This window comes from Pecten maximus, chromosome 19, assembly GCF_902652985.1.
Source record: "Pecten maximus chromosome 19, xPecMax1.1, whole genome shotgun sequence".
NCBI lineage: Eukaryota > Metazoa > Mollusca > Bivalvia > Pectinida > Pectinidae > Pecten > Pecten maximus.
Genome location: NC_047033.1, coordinates 17,073,282 through 17,097,890, shown reverse-complemented (window position 1 = coordinate 17,097,890; position 24,609 = coordinate 17,073,282). Strand labels below are relative to the sequence as shown.

General features: G+C 40.2%; 1 protein-coding gene across 1 annotated transcript in view; it reads right to left on the bottom strand.

Annotated features, from left to right (window-relative positions):
- LOC117318167 (mitogen-activated protein kinase kinase kinase 2-like) overlaps window positions 1-24,609 on the bottom strand; it is an 83,454-nt gene that overhangs the window by 36,268 nt on the left and 22,577 nt on the right. The window contains exon 2 of the mRNA XM_033873187.1: window positions 13,192-13,320. Within this exon, the coding sequence (XP_033729078.1) occupies window positions 13,192-13,195 (4 nt within the window). The 5' untranslated portion in view covers window positions 13,196-13,320. The remainder of the gene's footprint in view (window positions 1-13,191; window positions 13,321-24,609) is intronic.

Here is a 24,609-nt window from a genome sequence, read left to right as displayed (position 1 = left end):
CCCCTAGCTCACTTCCCCACTAATACATCCCTCCAGTCCCCTAGCTCCCTTCCCACTAATACATCCCTCCAGTCCCCTAGCTCCCTTCCCCACTAATACATCCCTCCAGTCCCCTAGCTCACTTCCCCACTAATACATCCCTCCAGTCCCCTAGCTCACTTCCCCACTAATACATCCCTCCAGTCCCCTAGCTCCCTTCCCCACTAATACATCCCTCCAGTCCCCTAGCTCCCTTCCCCACTAATACATCCCTCCAGTCCCCTAGTTCCCTTCCCCACCAATACATCCCTCTAGTCCCTTAGCTCCCTTACCCACCAATACATCCCTCCAGTCCCCTAGCTCCCTTCCCCACCAATGCATCCCCCCAGTCCCCTAGCTCCCTTCCCCACCAATACATCCCTCCAGTCCCCTAGCTCCCTTTCTAGCCAATACATCCCTCCAGTCCCCTAGCTCCCTTCCCCACCAATACATCCCTCCAGTCCCCTAGCTCCCGTCCCCACTAATACATCCCTCCAGTCCCCTCCCTTCCCCACCAATACATCCCTCTAGTCCCTTAGCTCCCTTCCCCACTAATACATCCCTCCAGTCCCCTAGCTCCCTTCCCCACTAATACATCCCTCCAGTCCCCTAGCTCACTTCCCCACTAATACATCCCTCCAGTCCCCTAGCTCCCTTCCCCACCAATACATCCCTCCAGTCTCCTAGCTCCCTTCCCCACCAATACATCCCTCCAGTCCCCTAGCTCCCTTCCCCACTAATACATCCCTCCAGTCCCCTAGCTCCCTTCCCAACTAATACATCCCTCCAGTCCCCTAGCTCCCTTCCCCACTAATACATCCCTCCAGTCCCCTAGCTCACTTCCCCACTAATACATCCCTCCAGTCCCCTAGTTCCATTCCCCACCAATACATCCCTCCAGTCCCCTAGCTCCCTTCCCCACTAATACATCCCTCCAGTCCCCTAGCTCACTTCCCCACTAATACATCCCTCCAGTCCCCTAGTTCCCTTCCCCACCAATACATCCCTCCAGTCTCCTAGCTCCATTCCCCACCAATACATCCCTCCAGTCCCCTAGCTCCCTTCCCCACCAATACATCCCTCCAGTCCCCTAGCTCCCTTCCCACTAATACATCCCTCCAGTCCCCTAGCACCCTTCCCAACTAATACATCCCTCCAGTCCCCTAGCTCCCTTCCCCACCAATACATCCCTCCAGTCCCCTAGCTCCCTTCCCACTAATACATCCCTCCAGTCCCCTAGCACCCTTCCCCACTAATACATCCCTCCAGTCCCCTAGCTCCCTTCCCCACTAATACATCCCTCCAGTCCCCTAGCTCACTTCCCCACTAATACATCCCTCCAGTCCCCTAGCTCCCTTTCTAGCCAATACATCCCTCCAGTCCCCTAGTTCCCTTCCCCACCAATACATCCCTCTAGTCCCTTAGCTCCCTTACCCACCAATACATCCCTCCAGTCCCCTAGCTCCCTTCCCCACCAATACATCCCTCCAGTCCCCTAGCTCCCTTCCCCACTAATACATCCCTCCAGTCCCCTAGCTCCCTTCCCAACTAATACATCCCTCCAGTCCCCTAGCTCCCTATCCCACTAATACATCCCTCCAGTCCCCTAGCTCCCTTCCCCACTAATACATCCCTCCAGTCCCCTAGCTCCCTTCCCCACCAATACATCCCTCCAGTCCCCTAGTTCCCTTCCCCACTAATACATCCCTCCAGTCCCCTAGCTCCCTTCCCCACCAATACATCCCTCCAGTCCCCTAGCTCCCTTCCCACCAATACATCCCTCCAGTCCCCTAGCTCCCTTCCCCACCAATACATCCCTCCAGTCCCCTAGCTCCCTTCCCCACTAATACATCCCTCCAGTCCCCTAGCTCCCTTCCCCACCAATACATCCCTCCAGTCCCCTAGCTCCCTTCCCCACCAATTCTTCCCTCCAGTCCCCTAGCTCCCTTCCCCACCAATACATCCCTCCAGTCCCCTAGCTCCCTTCCCCACTAATACATCCCTCCAGTCCCCGAGCTCCCTTCCTAGCCAATACATCCCTCCAGTCCCCTAGCTCCCTTCCCCACCAATACATCCCTCCAGTCCCCTAGCACCCTTCCCCACCAATACATCCCTCCAGTCCCCTAGCACCCTTCCCCACTAATACATCCCTCCAGTCCCCTAGCTCCCTTCCTAGCCAATACATCACTCCAGTCCCCTAGCCCCCTTCCCCACCAATTCTTCCCTCTAGTCCCCTAGCTGTGACCCTTCCTAGCCAATTCTTCCCTCTAGTCCCCTAGCTGTGACCCTTCCTAGCCAATTCTTCCCTCTAGTCCCCTAGCTCCCTTCCCAGCCAATTATTCCCTCTAGTACCCTAGCTCCCTTCCCAGCCAATTCTTCCCTCTAATCCCCTAGCTCCTTTTTCCACCAATTCTTTCCTCTAGTCCCCTAGCTCCCTTCCCAGCCAATTCTTCCCTCTAGCCCCCTAACTCCCATCCCCACAATTCTTCCCTCTAGTTCCCTAGCTCCCTATTCCACCAATTTTCCCCTTTAGTCCCCTAGCTCCCTTCCTAGCCTATTCTTCCCTCTAGTCCCTTAGCTCCTTTTTCCACCAATTTTCCCCTTTAGTCCCCTAGCTCCCTTCCTAACCATTTTTTTCTCTAGTCCCCAAGATCTCTTCCTTGTCAATTCTTCCCTCTAGTCCCCTAGCTCCTTTCCTAGCCAATTCTTCCCTCTATTCCCCTAGCTCATTTCCTAGCCTATTCTTCCCTCTAGTCCCTTAGCTCCTTTTCCACCAATTTTTCCCTCTAGTCCCCTAGCTCCCTTCCTAGCCAATTCTTCCCTCTAGTCCCCTAGCTCATTTCCTTGTCAATTCTTCCCTCTAGTCCCCTAGCTCCTTTCCTAGCCAATTCTTCCCTCTAGTCCCCTAGCTCATTTCCTAGCCAATTCTTCCCTCTAGTCCCTTAGCTCCTTTTTCCACCAATTTTTCCCTCTAGTCTCCTAGCTCCCTTTTCAAATTTTTGAATATATATCAGTTGGAAAAACATTATAATATATCAGTATTTAAATACATTTAAAGTTGAAAAAATTACTTTGTATCCATATTTTTATGATTTTGAATGAATTATTTCATTATTTTTCTTTTCCTAAACAATTCATACTTGTGGCTCCCTCAATAAACAAACAAATTTCACTCGATAAACATTTGTTTAAGTTTACAGAAAAAAATGAAGCAACAAGTTCTCTGTAGCAATTAGGGGTTCATTTTGACATATTACGATATAAGGGGCTAATTAAAACTGGGAACAGATCCATCTAAATATGAAATGTTATTTTTAGAATTCCACATAAGGATTGAGTTCAAACTTAGATGTATACAATCCTTATCTTCACGGAGATTAAATCTGTGAATGTTAAGTCTAGTTAAGCTGACATAGTTTGATATTTAACACTCAGAACATGCAGTCAAGTCTTCATCACGCCACAAAGATGTGGGAAAACCAGGATCAAATGTAACAGCCCTATTTATCAACAATTGACTCTTCCATGTTTTGATCTGGACCAGTCTACCAAGGAAAAGGGTGTTGGGAGGAGTGAGGAGAGAGTACCAACATGACCCAATGGGCATATATCCAGATTCTATAGAAGTATCCATTTATCCTCCACAAAGCCCAGCAGGAAAATCATCATCTTATTGACATGCATTTCTTCCACTCTGTAGAAATTTTCAAACATTTAGCAAAACCCTTAAAAATTTATGTTTTTTTTCTCTCTCGCTCTGTCGCAGATAAAATCAAATTATCTTTGTCTCAAAACATATCAGGCTCAATCACCATTTAATTTTTAATTCAAAATTTAATATGGCTTTAAATTTTCAACCACTGAATTACATATTCATGTGTTATTATCATTATTTAGTAACATTTTTATCTCTATTTAACCAAGAGAGTTTTTTTTTCTGTTCTATTCCACTTTCATTTTATATCTAACCAGTCTCGGACAATTCTTAGCAACACTTAAAAAATATTGAATTAATTAATATGTATTATATATGTATTAATACTTCCACCCATGCGTTCTTTACAGGACTACCTCTGGGTCCTCTAACCTGAATCCTTCAACCATGACTTAACCAATTTCAAAGTAATTTGAATTCCCCATCTTTCCTCATCACCATCCCTGAGCTACCTCGACATCTTTGAAGCAAATCTCTGGCTCTTGATCTTAAGCAATATATTAAATTATTCAGCCACCTGTATGTGATCCTCACTGCTCTATTGAAATCATCACCCCTTCCCCACTTCTCTACTTAATCCTCTTTTTTATCATCACACCGAAAAAAGCATTTTTTGAAATGTTTGCAGCTTCCCCCATTTTATCCCTCTCACTTGTGTTCTGGCAGACTTCACCACTCGATTAAAAGATTACAATGGTGTATGTTGCTGTAACAGAAATTCGGTCAGAGTTCTCAATGTTAAAGCACTCTCTAACAGTGTAATGTGCAGCTATACCTAGAAGTACTACAGACTCTTGAGTAACCTTGTATCAAGTTTTTAAGTAGGAAGAAAAAAACAGCCTGTTTTTAGCCAATAGATCTCCTGTAGTTACAACACGTAGCTAAGACCTTAACCATCACTGTATTTCACTGTTCCTCCGGTTCTCCGAGTTGTGGATAATGCAGACATTTTCATGAATGAATGGAGTCTACACTCGCAGAATGATCATAACATTCGCTAGAAAGTGCTTGTTTTCATTCACTACTTCCTTTTGATTCGAATTCCTTACCAACTTATTAATTATTTCTCCTACAAATGTTGTCACGATGATAAAACAAACAAGAGGCCCAATGGGCCTGTATCGCTCACCTGGCTCTACAGCAACTTTGAAGTTGATTGAGTTCATTTCTACAGATACTATGCTGATTACCTCTTTATTCAAATATCATCGTAAGCTAAGTTTATTCATATTAATACATTTTCTAGTCCTTCATTCCAGCATTCTATTGGCCTACTATCAGGTCTCAGAGGCTCATGGCTATTGCAAAATTATTGTTTACAGATTTAAGCTGATTTCACCCTTGTGACCTTAAATAAAGGTCAAGGTCATTTATTTGAACAAACTTGGTAGCCCTTCACACCAGCATGCTACAGGCCCAATATCAAGTCCCTGGGCCTTTTGGTTATGGAGAAGAAGTCGTTTGAAGATTATAGCCTATTTGACCCATGTGACCCTGAATGGAGGAGGTCATTTATTTGAATAAACTTGGTAGCCCTTTAGCCAAGCATGCTACAGGCCCAATATCAAGTCCATGGGCCTCTTGGTTATTGAGAAGAAGTTGTTTGAAGATTATAGTCCATTTGACCCATGTGACCTTGAATGAAGGTCAAGGTGATTTCTTTGAACAAACTTGGTAGCCCTTCACCCCAGCATGCTACAGCCCCAATATTAAGTCCATGGGCCTCTTGGTTATTGAGAAGAAGTTGTTTGAAGATTATAGTCCATTTGACCCATGTGACCTTGAATGAAGGTCAAGGTGATTTCTTTGAACAAACTTGGTAGCCCTTCACCCAAGCATGCTACAGTCCCAATATCAAGTCCCTGGGCCTCTTGGTTATTGAGAAGAAGTCATTTGAAGATTATAGCCTATTTGACCCATGTGACCTTGAATGAAGGTCAAAATCATTCATTTGAACAAACTTGGTAGTCCTTCACCCCAGCATGCTACAGGCGCAATATCAAGTCCATGGGCCTCTTGGTTATTGAGAAGAAGTTGTTTGAAGATTATAGCCTATTTGACCCCTGTGACCTTGAATAAAGGTCAAGGTCATTTATTTGAACAAACTTGCTAGCCCTTCACCCCAGCATGCGACAGGCCCAATATCAAATCCCTGGGCCTCTTGGTTATTGAGAAGAAGTCGTTTGAAGATTATAGCCTATTTGACCCATGTGACCTTGATTGAAGGTCAAGGCCATTTATTTGAACAAACTTGGTAGCGCTTCACCCCAGCATGCTACAGGCCTAAAATCACATCCCTGGGCCTCTTGGTTATTGAGAAGAAGTCGTTTGAAGATTATAGCGTATTTGACCCATGTGACCTTGAATGAAGGTCAAGGTCATTGATTTGAACAAACTTGGTAGCCCTTTAGCCAAGCATGCTACAGGCCCAATATCAAGTCCCTGGGCCTCTTGGTTATTGAAAAGAAGTCATTTGAAGATTATAGCCTATTTGACCCATGTGACCTTGAATGAAGGTCAAGGTGATTTCTTTGAACAAACTTGGTAGCGCTTCACCCCAGCATGCTACAGGCCTAATATCACATCCCTGGACCTCTTGGTTATTGAGAAGAAGTCGTTTGAAGATTATAGCCTATTTGACCCCTGTGACCTTGAATGAAGGTCAAGGTCATTCATTTGAAAAAACTTGGTAGTCCTTCACCTCAGCATGCTACAGGCGCAATATCAAGTCCATGGGCCTCTTGGTTATTGAGAAGAAGTTGTTTGAAGATTATAGCCTATTTGACCCCTGTGACCTTGAATGAAGGTCAAGGTCATTTATTTGAACAAACTTGGTAGCCCTTCACACCAGCATGCGACAGGCCCAATATCAAATCCCTGGGCCTCTTGGTTATTGAGAAGAAGTCGTTTGAAGATTATAGCCTATTTGACCCATGTGACCTTGATTGAAGGTCAAGGTGATTTCTTTGAACAAACTTGGTAGCGCTTCATCCCAGCATGCTACAGGCCTAATATCACATCCCTGGGCCTCTTGGTTATTGAGAAGAAGTCGTTCGAAGATTATAGCCTATTTGACCCATGTGACCTTGAATGAAGGTCAAGGTCATTTATTTGAACAAACTTGCTAGCCCTTTAGCCAAGCATGCTACAGGCCCAATATCAAGTCCATGGGCCTCTTGGTTATTGAGAAGAAGTCATTTGAAGATTATAGCCTATTTGACCCATGTGACCTTGAATGGAGGTCAAGGTGATTTCTTTGAACAAACTTGGTAGCGCTTCACCCCAGCATGCTACAGGCCTAATATCACATCCCTGGGCCTCTTGGTTATTGAGAAGAAGTCGTTTGAAGATTATAGCCTATTTGACCCATGTGACCTTGAATGAAGGTCAAGGTTATTGATTTGAACAAACTTGGTAGCCCTTTAGCCAAGCATGCCACAGGCCCAATATCAAGTCCCTGGGCCTCTTGGTTATTGAGAAGAAGTCATTTGAAGATTATAGCCTATTTGACCCATGTGACCTTGAATGAAGGTCAAGGTGATTTCTTTGAACAAACTTGGTAGCCCTTCACCCCAGCATGCTACAGGCCTAATATTAAGTCCCTGGGCCTCTTGGTTATTGATAAGAAGTTGTTTAAATGAAAAAGTTGACGCCGGACGGACGGACGGACGACGGACGCCGCACCACGGCATAAGCTCACTTGCCCTTCGGGCAGGTGAGCTAACAAGGTTCAAGTTCTTTAATTAACCTTGAGTCTTCCGACCCTTCAGTATCCTACACATAAACAATATACAAATTTACATAACATTGTGGAAATTATTGATTTCATGATTGGTCATTAACCAATTTCAACTGATCCTGAACAACAAAATGATAAATCCTATCCAGCACGCAATAAATACAAATTAAATCAATTGATATATAATTACCCTACAATTATCATAATAATTTATACAGAATCTAAAGGGTCAAAGAGTTTGTAAGACCTTAAAACACTGTGTGTTTGTATCTTTGCATTGTGCACTCTAAATGCATCATGTCCACTAGTGCTATTTTTTATAGTCTCATCAATAATTTAATAAAGTGACCGTAAATACTATGCCAGATTTTATCCACATTTTCATCATTTGAAAGACTTCACCAAAACTTCCAAAATAATGACAGATGTTTAAGAAAACAAAATCATGATTTGACCGAATTTCCCATAAGTTATTCAGGGTTCATGTATTTTCTGGGGATATATACACCTAAATAATATGCTGTTTTTGGTAACAACACAATTTGAATGAATGCTGATGTGTTTTCACCCACTAAACTGTATCCCTCCTCTGGGTAAATCTACTCCATTTTTTAAGTTCTAGTGACACAGTTTATTGTCCGAACTAGGTCATGTAGAACATGTATACAACAGGACTGGCCATTTAATTACAACAGATACCCATACTGCCCTCTGTACTGACGTCATGTTTCCACCCTACGAACTTACCCGACCAATCAAACTGTACCATTATATTGATTAGTCTGGGTGAAATAGATGCTTATGAACTGGAAAGCCGATCACATCCTGTATATAATTTGATCGGTGCCCAAGGTAAAAATCTCAACGATCAAATTAATTTGCAGAGTACTATTACACACAAAAGAAGTATATTATGACAGCATTTTTTGTTAATATTTTATACATTTTTATTTAATGCAAGATAACAGACACTCTATTAATCTCCTGAAAAATTTGGTGTCTTAATATATCCAAATCATAGCAATTGATTATAGATACCGAAATTATGATATAATGTTCATTTTTCGAAGATTATTTTTCAAAGTAAACATCAAATGTGCAGTGCTTACATCTTTAACTTCTTTGACCAAATTACTTATTTCAGTGCACTGCCCTACATCTTTGACCTAATTATTTAGATCATTACCTAAATCTTTGATGTAATTACTGTTCAGTGCCCTACATTTTTTACCTAATCACTTAGTTCAATGCCCTACATCTTTGACCTAATGATGTAGTTTATAAGTGCCCTACATATCTGACCTAATTACTTAGTTCAGTCCCCTACATCTTTGACCTAAATACTTAGTTCAGTCCCCTACATCTTTGACCTAATTACTTAGTTCAGTACCCTTCATCTCTGACCTAACTACTAAGATCAATGCTCTACATCTTTGACCTAATTACTAAACTCAGTGCACTACATCTTTGACCTAATTACTAGGATCAGTGCTCTACATCTTTGACCTAATTACTTAGTTCAGTGCACTACATCTTTGACCTAATTACTTAGTTCAGTACCATACATCTTTGACCTAATTACTTAATTCAGTGCACTACATCTTTGACCTAATTACTCAGTTCAGTGCCCTACAAGTTTGACCCAGCTACTTAATTCAGTGCCTTACTAGTGAAAAATAAATGGCTACTAGCCCTTAAAATTGCGGACAATTTTAAGAATTGTAAATCCCTGAGTTGCTAATTTTTGTACATTAGGCCTAAAAAAAAAAGTTGTGTGTTTCCGGTTTCCCGACCGACCCCAATAAATCAACGCCGACCCAAAAGTTTTTATTCAGAAATTTTCTCGGTTTTCCGTGACCCGATGAACGTTTAAGATTTTATTCGAGTCACCGAGCATTATCGTGAAAACGTTTGCCTACACAACGAGATCGTCCAAGCGTTAGAAAGACCCAGAATTTGGGGTTTCCCATATGATGCAACATGGCGACCTCTAACTGTAAGGCATCAACGGTGATCGCAATAACAATAAATAAATGCTGTCATTCTTCAGAAAAAGCATTGATGGCAGTCATTCCTAACGACATGCTTATTGAGGACGTCTTCTGTCGCTACCATGAAGGAGCGGGGAAGGCAGTGAGATGCATAGCAAAAGGAAAAACGTCCTTAGAAAAGTCAGATAAGTTTAAACTGAGTGCAGGTCTCACAATATCTGACGTTATAGGATTCGGAGTAAGATGTATTGAATTTCCAAATATGTGGATAAGGATTTGACTTTGGTAAACTCTGTAGTGCAAAGTACATTTTTTTCAGTTGTCAATTCTTAATAGATTCTGAAATTGAAATAACCATTTTTAGTTGTTTTTTTAGCAGAATATTCAAAACGACTATAAAGACAATAGTGGTTCAAAACTGTTTATTGGAAAACAACCATTTCTGTTTTAATATAAAATAGCAATATCATTGACATCAACATATTTTGTACTCTGGCAAGCTACTCTCCTCAGTGGAACATTAAATCTGTGTGTAATTGCAAGTGTTCAGATGGTAAAAGTCTACAGTTAACACATATTAAATAGCCCTACAACTTAAACATCTTCTACTCCTCCAGTATTAAAAGTATAATGTAATGCAAAGCATAAAATCTGCTTTAAAATATTTAATAAAAAAAAAACTTTTTCCTACCTACCGACCACAACTTTTTTTTCTAGGCCTTAATTGGATTTTAAGAATTCTGAACAATAAAGACGTTTTCCTGATAACTGATGTCTAAATGTAGGTCTTGAAATGGGAATCTCCATCCCAAATAGAGAGAATAGTAAGGAAGAACTCGCAACTGACATTTCGTCTTTAGAACTGGGCTGCTGTTTCAGACTGTAGGTACAATTTCAAAATGAAAACTTGAAATCTGGCTGCAGTACAGAAGACTGTGAGTAAATAAAAATATTTTTATCATATCAAAAAAGTTAAGTCTATCAAATATCTATCCATTCAGAAATAATTTTTCAGTCCTCTATTACATAGGAAATAGTATTTTACATAGTCATCATGATCATGTGCGACTTTTGATATATTGAAGATCCATCCCACTTTTAAACCCCCTAGCAACCCTTACAATAGGCTAACCACATTGTAATTATCCAATCAAAATGCCATGTATATCTTCTATCTCCAAGTCCTGATAATGCTAAATTCCGACCTGACACCCACTAGTCCTTTTTAAGGTAAAGATAGTTTACTTAAGTACAGTCGACTCTTACGTCAGAGTTACTAGGCGGCGGGTAGTAACACCATATTTACACTTTAAAGAAAGACACTATTACAGTAACAGAGACAATCTAATCCCACGCAGCATGTACCTGTGAAAGACAGGTATCAGTAGAGACAAATTATATGAATTACCTCCCTTTATTTTTTCTATGAATGGAAAAAAACCTTCATTGTTGAAGTACAAGCACCTTTTAAATATAGTTTTCCTATGTCTATATAAACTGAAAATTTGACTGAATTGTCAATTTAATACATTAATAGCCTTAACTCTTTCAGAATGATTACTGGCAATAAGTGTCTAAAATGAAAAGCTGCCCATGGCTTGTTCATGTATGTTGGTTAATTAGGACGTTTTGTGAAGTCAAACTAGCCTGTACGCCTTCTTTAAGCTGTCAGATGGTAACAGGCAGATGTATTTATAGATTGCAGAAAATCGAACACAAATTGATGAACGATTTCCTCTATTTACCATATCAATTTACTCAATGACACCTTAACAATCTTTGGAGGTATAACGGGTCTGCGTCAACGTAATTCAGGCAGCTTAGCTTACTTATCTCATAGCTTTCATTTCCTCCTATCAAAATACTTTATTTCAATTTAAATATCTTTTTCAGACATATCTAAAAATCAAATGATTTCATTTATACCCTTGGACAATAACATCTATACTACATTACTTCACACATTTTCTTTCTCCGATTTCTATTAAGCCTACCAGGTAATGTAACTAGCTGTTGGAATATGTACGGTAGAGATAAATAACTCCTTTCTTTGCCGTACAGAAATCACCCCATTACATTCCCGGACACAGAACAGAGACTATACATGACAGGTATGGCATTGGTATTCAGAGTTTGAATTTTGATGTAACCCATTGCATGAACTCAAGCTTTTCTATAGAAAAACTCAGTTTAAGAATATCTTTAAGAACTGTGAGAAATTCAGAGGTGTATATAACAATCCTATGTGAAGAAATCAGACAATATAATCCACATATCTGTTATGACCTTGTGTGGTTTGAATGTTTCCCATGTGAAATCTACAAGAAAAAATTCAATTTAAGTAATCTTGCTTAATGTGAATATTTCTTATCTATTTACAGCTTGAGGACAATTTAGTGCAGTAAATATAAATTACAGAAATCTTTATCATTTAATCAGAATGATCAATCTGTACCTTTATAATAAAGTTAACATCCTACACACTATCATATTATTAGCTTCTTAATCATGAAGGTTTCTATAAATTTTAGTGTCATTCTATAAAGTACCTCTCTCTGCATCTCAAGAACTGCCATTCAATTCATGCTTCAAATTTCTGGTATCACACTAGAAAATGCTGGACATTGAAGAATTGGGAAGAATCATTTACCAAGGCCATTCTTCTAATATTAACTTGAGATATATCATAATAATAGACACTACTGGATCCAGATATACATACACCTAGGATGCACTTATGCAAATCCTGCATTGTAATTTAAGGATCTGTCAGGATTAAGAGGCAGCAACAGGTACGAAACAAATGTCAGTTCCAGTGATATTTGTATTGCCCCATGTGATATACAACTATAAGGACACCTGTCTATCACAGGAATACTTGCTGGTATACTTGTACACATTGATACAGCTGAGTAGACTTTTGCATTAACATTACATAACGTCTTATGCATGCCATTCATATGAGATATGAGTGTTCTGCCAAGAGATGTTTCAGTTATAATTTGAATACACGAAAATCATAACAAAATCGAATATTAGCAAATAAAAATGAAGTACAAAATCATATAAAACAAGAGGTCTGTGGGCATTATCAGCCACCTGAGATCTTATTTATGATGTTATTGCTTTTAAACCAATGAAAATTTAACAAATATATCACTCCTGTGACCTTGAAAGCAGATAAAGGCGGTTCATCCCAGCAAGCCTATTGACTTATATGGTTACCTTAGGCCTTTTGGTTATAGAGAAGACATTCAAACATTTCAACACAAATGATCCAATGACCTTGAAAAGTCAAGTTTATTCATTCACACAAACTTGGAAGCCCTTTATCTCATCATGCTACTTGCCCAATAACATGACAGTGGGCATTTTGGTTATTGAGAAGAAGTCGCTGAAGATTTGAACACATCTGACCCTTGTGACCTTGAAAGTAGACCAAGGTTTAAATCATTTGAACAAACTTCGTTGGTAGCCCTTTATACCAGAATGCTAACTAACTGCAATATCACAACCCTAGGCCTCTTGGTTATTCACAAGAAGTAAAAAATGTATTATATTGTTTACGGACACACAATGGGCAATGTCAAACAAAAGGCGGTTAGAAAAAGTTACTCAAGACTTCATCTCAGGTAACCTAACAAGGGCTTGTTAAGATTTCTAGGTTTATTGACACAATGTTGAAATTAACCTGAAATCAGCAAGATTGTAAAGTAATTTGTACTCACCCATTGTGATGGAGAATTTAAAACTTTGTATAAATCAAACAGAACAACAATTCTGCTTTAGACGTTGTCATGGATACTGGTGGTGTTGGTTCTCTCTCTAACCCATAGTGTTGGTTGTTAGGGGGACATCTGAAAACAAACATAAATGTTACCAGGTATGGAAAACATATTTTTGTATAATTTACAAAATGTACTATTTCACTACATTTCTTTAATTCTATTTTTGATGTGGTAAATGATCAGAAGAGGTCCAGAAGACCTGCACGGTACATTTGTTCTGACATTGTAATCAATGGATGTAATTCAAGTGACCACCGTAATTAAAAGAAAAATTTACATGATAGTAACATCAATCAGAATGGGTCGCCATGCAGGTGGCAAAGTGGTAGCAACAATTTAATAAATTACACACAAAATTTATATATAATACTGATCAGCATTAACATCAACACAACACATATTTAAAATTCTGGGCTTTTTTTTCAAATAGAACAAAAAATACAGATTTCATGATTTTATTATGTAAGAATCACAGCTGTAATCCTAAAATAGGTTTACTTTCAAAAAGCTAACAACACTTCATAATTTTATTGGCACTTGTGAGCTAGTGTGTGTTTATATTTTTTGCATCAGCAATTTAGTGATGCATAAATATAATGCAAGCCGGGGTCAGACATGGCCACTTAAAAACGTTTATGAAATGAACCATTCACCATTTGCTATGAAAAAATTGTTCACAGAATGCAGGCATACATTCCTTCAGTAAGTTCCCTAACTTTGATCAACAAATTTTTATCTAAATCACGAAATTTATAATATTCACCAAAACAGGGTCTGCTGGAATTTTTAATCAATTATATGCCATTACATCCAGTTAGTGAAGAAAATATTATCATCTTTTTAATACTCCCGAGAACTTTTCCAAGGCCTTTTATTAATAAAAAAAACACTATATCACCATCACACCAATTTGAAATACCCCAGTTTCAGTTTAGAAATAAGATAAATGTTTATTTTTTTTTATCTTTACAACTATCAGAAAGGCCTATACAGAATTAATTTGGCTTTTCACACATGGAACATAACTATCTATATTGTTGGTAGTTAATTATAGCACTCAGTATTCCGTGTATATAACTAAGGAAACTTGACTGTGTAAAACGTCAGGAGACCCACAGTTAGGTCTGTAAACCCATTGATATATTTATCATAAATTGCAGATATTTCACTTCTGACTTTTAATTCCTTGAAGTCATTTGATTGGTCCTATAAGAAAACTTGTGATATCAAAATGCCCCGTTATCAGTAAATGTTCAGGAGTAATTGAACGAAAACCAAGCCATTACGTACAGAAACATGTCCATGTAGTGCATAGACATATTTTATAGCTTTATCAACAGGAACTGAACTTGGAAGATGGGAAAACTGACATCCATGTCTCTGTCAGAGTGTGAAAGTATACATAATCAGAATGCATATACATACATACATTTGATATCTTATTTAAGGGAAAATGTGTATTAAATTCATAAGGTGCCCCAATCATCATTTTCCCATGACTGTACATTTTCTTATATGATAGGTCAAAGACAAGTTTAACATTTTACTATCACATATATATAATTCAAATAAAAAATGAAAACATTCTTTATCCCTTGGAGAAAATTAAAAAACAATAAAGTACTAACATGCTCACTGTAAGGACTACAGTATAAATCAAAGCTGCAACATTTAAATCAAATACAACATTTCTTTGTTCCAGTGATACAGGTCCACATTATGCATGAATCAAAAGATGAGAACGTTTGTTTTTTTTTATCCCATGGCAACCAATGTAAGTTCACACATTAGAAACCAAGGTCAAACATTCAAGCTTCCCCCAGACCAAGACTTCAAAGCATCTTACTGACAAGACAGATGGGTAAAAAAATCTCTGTGTCAGAGCTCTTGAACTGAGCTCAGATGAAAGAGAGGAAAATGTGAGGGGGAGAGAGAGACAACTAATCCATTTTCTCCTTCTCTGTTTGCCCGAGGTCATAACCGCAGAGGTAAAGGTCACAGAAAATATGACCTTGTGTCTGTACATAGCATTGTTATATGTAGACCTGAAGGCAGGGGACTGCACTCTGTGAGCGACCTTTTGTTTTGAGACATATATAACAATGTCTATTACATGTACCTGTGTTTACAAACAAGCCTATCTCTGTGTGGTGTATGACAAGGAAGCCAGTCAAAATTATGTAGCTTTTATAGGTAGTCTGTCTTGTCTTAAGGTGCAAAACACTCTCATCCGTGGTTTGTGTAGATTTTTCATAACAAAATTCAAGCACTTTTCCGGCACTTTTTCTCAATTTTCCAGGTGTATTTATTTTTGTCCAAATTTGTAGGGAATTGGGTTTTTTTTTTTTATCTGTTACTTGATTGAAATAACAAAAGAACCATTGTAATTCTGCCATGTAAGTAAGGGGCTATATCAAATAGACTGTGCTTGCAATAAATAATCATGTAGATAATTTCTGGTTACTAGTGTTGGGAATCGGTTGGGAAATCATAATCGATAATCGGTTGAAGACAACTTACTAATTATCGATTATGTAATCAGTTGGGACGGTTGCTAAATAGTCCAACATAAGTTACAACTTACCTGAATGAAAGTTACAACAGAGAACAGTCCTTCATTCTGTCAACATTCACTAAACAAGAGGCCCATGGGGCCTGTATCGCTCACCTGGTTGGATTTGACCAAATGTCAAAATAATGTTCCTGTTCAATTCCTTTTGTTTAATTGTTAACCTCAAACAATGCTATATATGGTTATAGCGTGGGGATCCCAACTGCTTTAAAGAAATAATGAAGTCCAGACTCTCTGAGTTTACAACATGCATTTATAACTTTATGACTAGTAGTGATTTAAAGGCATTACCTCTATTTCCCATATGGGGCCCCACCCCTTTTGCCCCTCGGGGGGCAGAGTCACCATTTATGCAAAATCTGTTACCCTTCCCCAAAGAATGTTTCTTACTAAATTGGGTTCAAATCCATTCATAACTTTATGACTAGTAGCGATTTAAAGGAATTACCTCTATTTCCCATATGGGGCCCCACCCCTTTGGCCCCTTGGGGGTCAGAGTCACCATTTATGCAAAATCTATTCCCCTTCCCCAAAGGATGATTCTTAATAAATTTGGTTCAAATCCATTCATAACTTTATGACTAGTAGCGATTTAAAGGAATTACCTCTATTTTCCATGTGGGGCCCCGCCCCTTTGGCCCCTCGGGGGTCAGAGTCACCATTTATGCAAATCTGTTCCCCTTCCCCAAAGGATGTTTCTTATCAAATTGGGTTCAAATCCATTCATAACTTTATGACAAGTAGAGATTTAAAGGAATTACCTCTATTTCACATATGGGGCCCCGCCTCTTTGGCCCCTCGGGGGTCAGAGTCACAATTTATGCAAAATCTGTTCCCCTTCACATAAGAATGTTTCTGACCAATTTGGGTTTAAATCCATTCAAAACTTTATAACTAGTAGCGATTTGAAGGAATTACCTCTTATTTCCCCATTAGGCTCCGCCCCTTTGGCCCCTTGGGGGTCAAAGTCGCCATTTAAGCAAAATCTGTTCCCCTTCCCCCAAGAATGCTTCTGACCAAATTGGGTTCAAATCCATTCATAACTTTATGACTAGTAGCGATTTAAAGGAATTGCCTCAATTTCCCCTATTCGGCCCCGCCCCTCAGGCCCCTTGGGGGTCAGAGTCACAATTTACGCAAAATCTGTTCCCCTTCCCCCAAGAATACTTCTGACCAAATTGGGTTGAAATCCATTCATAACTTTATGACTAGTAGCGATTTGAAGGAATTACCTCTATTTCCCCATTAGGCCCCGCCCCTTTCGCCCCTTGGGGGTCAGAGTAGCCATTTATGCAAAATCTGTTCCCCTTCCCCAAAGGATGTTTCTGACCAAATTGGGTTAAAATCCATTCATAACTCTATGACTAGTAGCGATTTGAAGGAATTACCTCTATTTCCCCATTAGGCCCCGCCCCTCAGGCCCCTTGGGGGTCAGGGTCACCATTTATGCAAAATCCGTTCCCCTTCCCCAAGAATGTTTTTGACCAAATTGGGTTCAAATCCATTCATAATTTTATGACTAGTAGTGATTTAAAGGAATTGCCTAAATTTCCCCTATTGGGCGCCGCCCCTCAGGCCCCTTAGGGGTCAGAGTCACCATTTATGCAAAATCTGATCCCCTTCTGCCAAGGATGATTCTGACCAAATTTGGTCAAAATCCAATAAGAACTTTTTGACTAGTAGCGATTTGAAGCAAATGTTGACGGACGACGGACGACGGACGACAGACGACGGACGCCGCACCATGGCATAAGCTCACCGGACCTTCGGTCCAGGTGAGCTAAAAATGCATAGCAGAAAAACAACTGAGCTATGTTTCAGACTCAATTCAGAGAACCTGGAGCAAAAGTGAAATTGACTTCAATTCGCGGAACACCGATTGTAAAACGAAACTTTCTACCACCCTGTCTTTAGCACCTTCAAGTAAAATATCAGTCCTCGATCTGGCACTTTCTGAAACTTTACAAAAAGATTTTTTCACATATTTGACCCCTGTGACCTTGAAAATAGGTCAAGGTCATCTGTACGAGGGGACTTTAATTGACTTGTTCCCAGGAACCTAGGCCTCAAGGCCAAATACTGTACTTGTTCCCAGAAACCCAGGCCTCCAAGCCAAATATTGTCAATCCGTCAACTTTTAACTTCTTTATGAAAACTTTAAGCAACTGGGAACTGATATCTAGAAGAAGCTTAAATTTGACGGGCAGACAGATGGAAGATGGGCAATATGGATGCCCTCTCCTGCATCATACCATAAGCTCTCTGCTACAAGTGGTACATCAAAGCTACAAATCTGTTTCAAAAGACTTTCCTTACCTTGCAAAACTGTAACTGTTTCTGTACAAATTTACAATAAAGATATTATTCTTCATATCTTCAAAACACTGATAACATATGCTAATTTTACTTTTTTAGCAAAGGAGCCTTTCATTATGTAACTAGAAAATCAAGCCGTTTGAAGATATATGTAGTTTTCAGATCACTTAAGCTAGAAGATTTAGGTCTGTACAATAGACAATGTTGTGTATAGTGTTCTGGCTTAATTCTCACAGTGTGTTAAAAGATCTTTACATAATTAACACGATACACCTGTAAGTTTGGTTATAAGTACACACACATGTATACAAGGTTTGACACTTATGATCTATTCCCATACACCTGTATACAAGACCCCCTTATAGCCACAGGCTGATCTACCATCTTAATCCGTTCTGATCTAATACATATCTAAACAAGTACAGCAGAAACTTCTTAGAGAATTAAATCCCCATGTATCTGGGTCAGTATTGGAGGTGACCTAGGTTAACATGAGATCATTCCCAAGTTTGTATACACCAGCTATAAATAGACTTTCTCCCTAACACTACAACTAGTAAGAGTGGTACTCTTGCCCATATTGTTGTGTTCTATAGACCTCCCGATGTTGTTGTGTTGTATAGACCTCCCCATGTTGTTGTGTTGTATAGACCTCCCGATGTTGTTGTGTTCTATAGACCTCCCCATGTTGTGTTCTATAGACCTCCCCATGTTGTGTTCTATAGACCTCCCCATGTTGTTGTGTTCTATAGACCTCCCCATGTTGTTGTGTTCTATAGACCTCCCCATGTTGTTGTGTTCTATAGACCTCCCCATGTTGTTGTGTTCTATAGACCTCCCCATGTTGTTGTGTTCTATAGACCTCCCCATGTTGTTGTGTTCTATAGACCTCCCCATGTTGTTGTGTTCTATAGACCTCCCGATGTTGTTGTGTTCTATAGACCTCCCGATGTTGTGTTCTATAGACCTCCCCATGTTGTGTTCTATAGACCTCCCCATGTTGTGTTCTATAGACCTCCCCATGTTGTTGTGTTCTATAGACCTCCCCATGTTGTTGTGTTCTATAGACCTCCCCATGTTATGTTCTATAGACCTCCCCATGTTATGTTCTATAGACCTCCCCATGTTGTTGTGTTCTATAGACCTCCCCATGTTGTTGTGTTATATAGACCTCCCCATGTTGTTGTGTTCTATAGACCTCACCATGTTGTGTTCTATAGACCTCACCATGTTGTTGTGTTCTATAGACCTCCCCATGTTGTGTTCTATAAACCTCCCCATGTTGTTGTGTTCTATAGACCTCCCCATGTTGTGTTCTATAAACCTCCCCATGTTGTGTTCTATAGACCTCCCCATGTTGTTGTGTTATATAGACCTCCCCATGTTGTTGTGTTCTATAGACCTCCCCATGTTGTGTTCTATAGACCTCCCCATGTTGTGTTCTATAGACCTCCCCATGTTGTGTTCTATAGACCTCCCCATGTTGTGTTCTATAGACCTCCCCATGTTGTGTTCTAAAGACCTCCCCATGTTGTTGTGTTCTATAGACCTCCCCATGTTGTGTTCTATAGACCTCCCCATGTTGTGTTCTATAGACCTCCCCATGTTGTGTTCTATAGACCTCCCCATGTTGTGTTCTATAGACCTCCCCATGTTGTTGTGTTCTATAGACCTCCCCATGTTGTGGTGTTCTATAGACCTCCCCATGTTGTGTTCTATAGACCTCCCCATGTTGTTGTGTTCTATAGACCTCCCCATGTTGTTGTGTTCTATAGACCTCCCCATGTTGTTGTGTTCTATAGACCTCCCCATGTTGTGGTGTTCTATAGACCTCCCCATGTTGTTGTGTTCTATAGACCTCCCCATGTTGTGTTCTATAGACCTCCCCATGTTGTGTTCTATAGACCTCCCCATGTTGTGTTCTATAAACCTCCCCATGTTGTGTTCTATAGACCTCCCCATGTTGTGTTCTATAGACCTCCCCATGTTGTGTTCTATAGACCTCCCCATGTTGTGTTCTATAGACCTCCCCATGTTGTGTTCTATAGACCTCCCCATGTTGTGTTCTATAGACCTCCCAATGTTGTTGTGTTCTATAGACCTCCCCATGTTGTGTTCTATAGACCTCCCCATGTTGTTGTGTTCTATAGACCTCCCCATGTTGTTGTGTTCTATAGACCTCCCCATGTTGTTATGTTCTATAGACCTCCCCATGTTGTTGTGTTCTATAGACCTCCCCATGTTGTGTTCTATAGACCTCCCCATGTTGTGTTCTATAGACCTCCCCATGTTGTGTTCTATAGACCTCCCCATGTTGTTGTGTTATATAGACCTCCCCATGTTGTTGTGTTCTATAGACCTCCCCATGTTGTGTTCTATAGACCTCCCCATGTTGTGTTCTATAGACCTCCCCATGTTGTGTTCTATAGACCTCCCCATGTTGTGTTCTATAGACCTCCCCATGTTGTGTTCTATAGACCTCCCCATGTTGTGTTCTATAGACCTCCCAATGTTGTTGTGTTCTATAGACCTCCCCATGTTGTGTTCTATAGACCTCCCCATGTTGTTGTGTTCTATAGACCTCCCCATGTTGTGTTCTATAGACCTCCCCATGTTGTTGTGTTCTATAGACCTCCCCATGTTATGTTCTATAGACCTCCCCATGTTGTTGTGTTCTATAGATCTCCCCATGTTGTGTTCTATAGACCTCCCCATGTTGTGTTCTATAGACCTCCCCATGTTGTGTTCTATAGACCTCCCCATGTTGTGTTCTATAGACCTCCCCATGTTGTGTTCTATAGACCTCCCCATGTTGTTGTGTTCTATAGACCTCCCCATGTTGTTGTGTTCTATAGACCTCCCCATGTTGTGTTCTATAGACCTCCCCATGTTGTGTTCTATAGACCTCCCCATGTTGTTGTGTTCTATAGACCTCCCCATGTTGTTGTGTTCTATAGACCTCCCCATGTTGTTATGTTTTATAGACCTCCCCATGTTGTTGTGTTCTATAGACCTCCCCATGTTGTGTTCTATAGACCTCCCCATGTTGTGTTCTATAGACCTCCCCATGTTGTTGTGTTCTATAGACCTCCCCATGTTGTGTTTTATAGACCTCCCCATGTTGTTGTGTTCTATAGACCTCCCCATGTTGTGTTTTATAGACCTCCCCATGTTGTTGTGTTCTATAGACCTCCCCATGTTGTGTTCTATAGACCTCCCCATGTTGTTGTGTTCTATAGACCTCCCCATGTTATGTTCTATAGACCTCCCCATGTTGTGTTCTATAGACCTCCCCATGTTGTGTTTTATAGACCTCCCCATGTTGTTGTGTTCTATAGACCTCCCCATGTTGTTGTGTTCTATAGACCTCCCCATGTTGTGTTCTATAGACCTCCCCATGTTGTGTTCTATAGACCTCCCCATGTTGTGTTTTATAGACCTCCCCATGTTGTTGTGTTCTATAGACCTCCCCATGTTGTGTTTTATAGACCTCCCCATGTTGTTGTGTTCTATAGACCTCCCCATGTTGTTATGTTTTATAGACCTCCCCATGTTGTTGTGTTCTATAGACCTCCCCATGTTGTTGTGTTCTATAGACCTCCCCATGTTGTTGTGTTCTATAGACCTCCCCATGTTGTTGTGTTCTATAGACCTCCCCATGTTATGTTCTATAGACCTCCCCATGTTGTTGTGTTCTATAGACCTCCCTATGTTGTTGTGTTCTATAGACCTCCCCATGTTGTGTTCTATAGACCTCCCCATGTTGTTGTGTTCTATAGACCTCCCCATGTTGTGTTCTATAGACCTCCCGATGTTGTGTTCTATAGACCTCCCCATGTTGTGTTCTATAGACCTCCCCATGTTGTTGTGTTCTATAGACCTCCCCATGTTGTTGTGTTCTATAGACCTCCCCATGTTGTTGTGTTCTATAGACCTCCCGATGTTGTTGTGTTCTATACACCTCCCCATGTTGTGTTCTATAGACCTCCCCATGTTGTTGTGTTCTATAGACCTCCCCATGTTGTGTTCTATAAACCTCCCCATGTTGTTGTGTTCTATAGACCTACCCATGTTGTGTTCTATAAACCTCCCCATGTTGTTGTGTTCTATAGACCTCCCCATGTTGTGTTCTATAGACCTCCCCATGTTGTGTTCTATAGACCTCCCCATGTTGTTGTGTTCTATAGACCTCCCCATGTTGTGTTCTATAGACCTCCCCATGTTGTTGTGTTCTATAGACCTCCCCATGTTGTGTTCTATAGACCTCCCCATGTTGTGTTCTATATACCTCCCCATGTTGTGTTCTATAGACCTCCCCATGTTGTGTTCTATAGACCTCCCCATGTTATGTTCTATAGACCTCCCCATATTGTTGTGTTCTATAGACCTCCCCATGTTGTGTTCTATAGACCTCCCCATGTTGTGTTCTATAGACCTCCCCATGTTGTTGTGTTCTATAGACCTCCCCATGTTGTTGTGTTCTATAGACCTCCCCATGTTGTGTTCTATAGACCTCCCCATGTTTATGTGTTCTATAGACCTCCCCATGTTGTTGTGTTCTATAGACCTCCCCATGTTGTGTTCTATAGACCTCCCGATGTTGTTGTGTTCTATAGACCTCCCAATGTTGCTCTGTTCTATAGACGTCCCTAGGTGTCATACTTAACAATTTCTATTATAGGTATATATATATATATAGATAACTGTTGACATGAGTTTCTCGTGTTTCTCATGTCACTGCTACTTAGACTTTCTCAGGCTATTGCTCAGAGAACATTAATGCTCCCTACAGACTTCCATTGTTGCTATTTAGACATGCACTTTCAAACTTTCCCAGGTAAACAATATTATTAATATGTATTAAGACTTTTTCCTGTACACATGAAACTATTTCAGACATTTGTGATTGTTATAAAACCTGCTATCATAAATATTTAATGGGGTCTCAATAGAGCTGCTTGTCCCCTGATATTGACAGACATCAATCAGAGTTCTCTAGCCTATATATAGTCTGAACTTGCATGTCACACAGGAAGCTATTTACTTCACATTACAAAGAAAATAAGGCTTTTAATGTACTTTTAACAGGGAACATATTCCAGCAATTAACACAAAAATATAGTTCTGAGTTCATCATGCAAAAAGATACGTACACCTGACATTGTATAACGTTTATAAAACTGCATCATAATGGTTGTTTTATTCTTTTAAAACTAATATTAATGATGCTCTTGGCCAAAATGTAGAAATCCTCAAGTTCCTTCTGCACTAAGATATGTATACTTCATCAGCCCTCACACCAACACATTAAGATATATGTATACTTCCATATCAGCCCTCAAACCAACACAATAAGATATGTATACTTCCATCAGCCCTCACACCAACACAGTAAGATATGTATACTTCCATCAGTCCTCACACCATCGCAGTAAGATATGTATACTTCCATCAGCCCTCACACAAACACAGTAAGATATGTATACTTCCATGAGCCCTCACACCAACACAGTAAGATATGTATACTTCCATCAGCCCTCATACCAACACAGTAAGATATGTATACTTCCATCAGCCCTCACACCATCAGCCCTCACACCAACACATTAAGATATGTATACTTTCATCAGCCTCACACCAACACAATAAGATATGTATACTTCCATCAGCCCTCACACCAACACAACAAGATATGTATACTTCCATCAGCCCTCACACCAATACAGTAAGATATGTATACTTCCATCAGCCCTCACACCAACACAGTAAGATATGTATACTTCCATCAGCCCTCACACCAACACAGTAAGATATGTATACTTCCATCAGCCCTCACACCAACACAGTAAGATATGTATACTTCCATCAGTCCTCACACCAACACAACAAGATATGAATACTTCCATCAGTCCTCACACCAACACAGTAAGATATGTATACTTCCATCAGCCCTCACACCAACACAGTAAGATATGTATACTTCCATCAGCCCTCACACCAACACAATAAGATATGTATACTTCCATCAGCCCTCACACCAACACAATAAGATATGTATACTTCCATCAGCCCTCACACCAACACAATAAGATATGTATACTTCCATCAGCCCTCACACCAACACAGTAAGATATGTATACTTCCATCAGCCCTCACACCAACACAGTAAGATATGTATACTTCCATCAGCCCTCACACCAACACAGTAAGATATGTATACTTCCATCAGCCCTCACACCAACACAGTAAGATATGTATACTTCCATCAGTCCTCACACCAACACAACAAGATATGAATACTTCCATCAGTCCTCACACCAACACAGTAAGATATGTATACTTCCATCAGCCCTCACACCAACACAGTAAGATATGTATACTTCCATGAGCCCTCACACCAACACAGTAAGATATGAATACTTCCATGAGCCCTCACACCAACAAAGTAAGATATGTATACTTCCATGAGC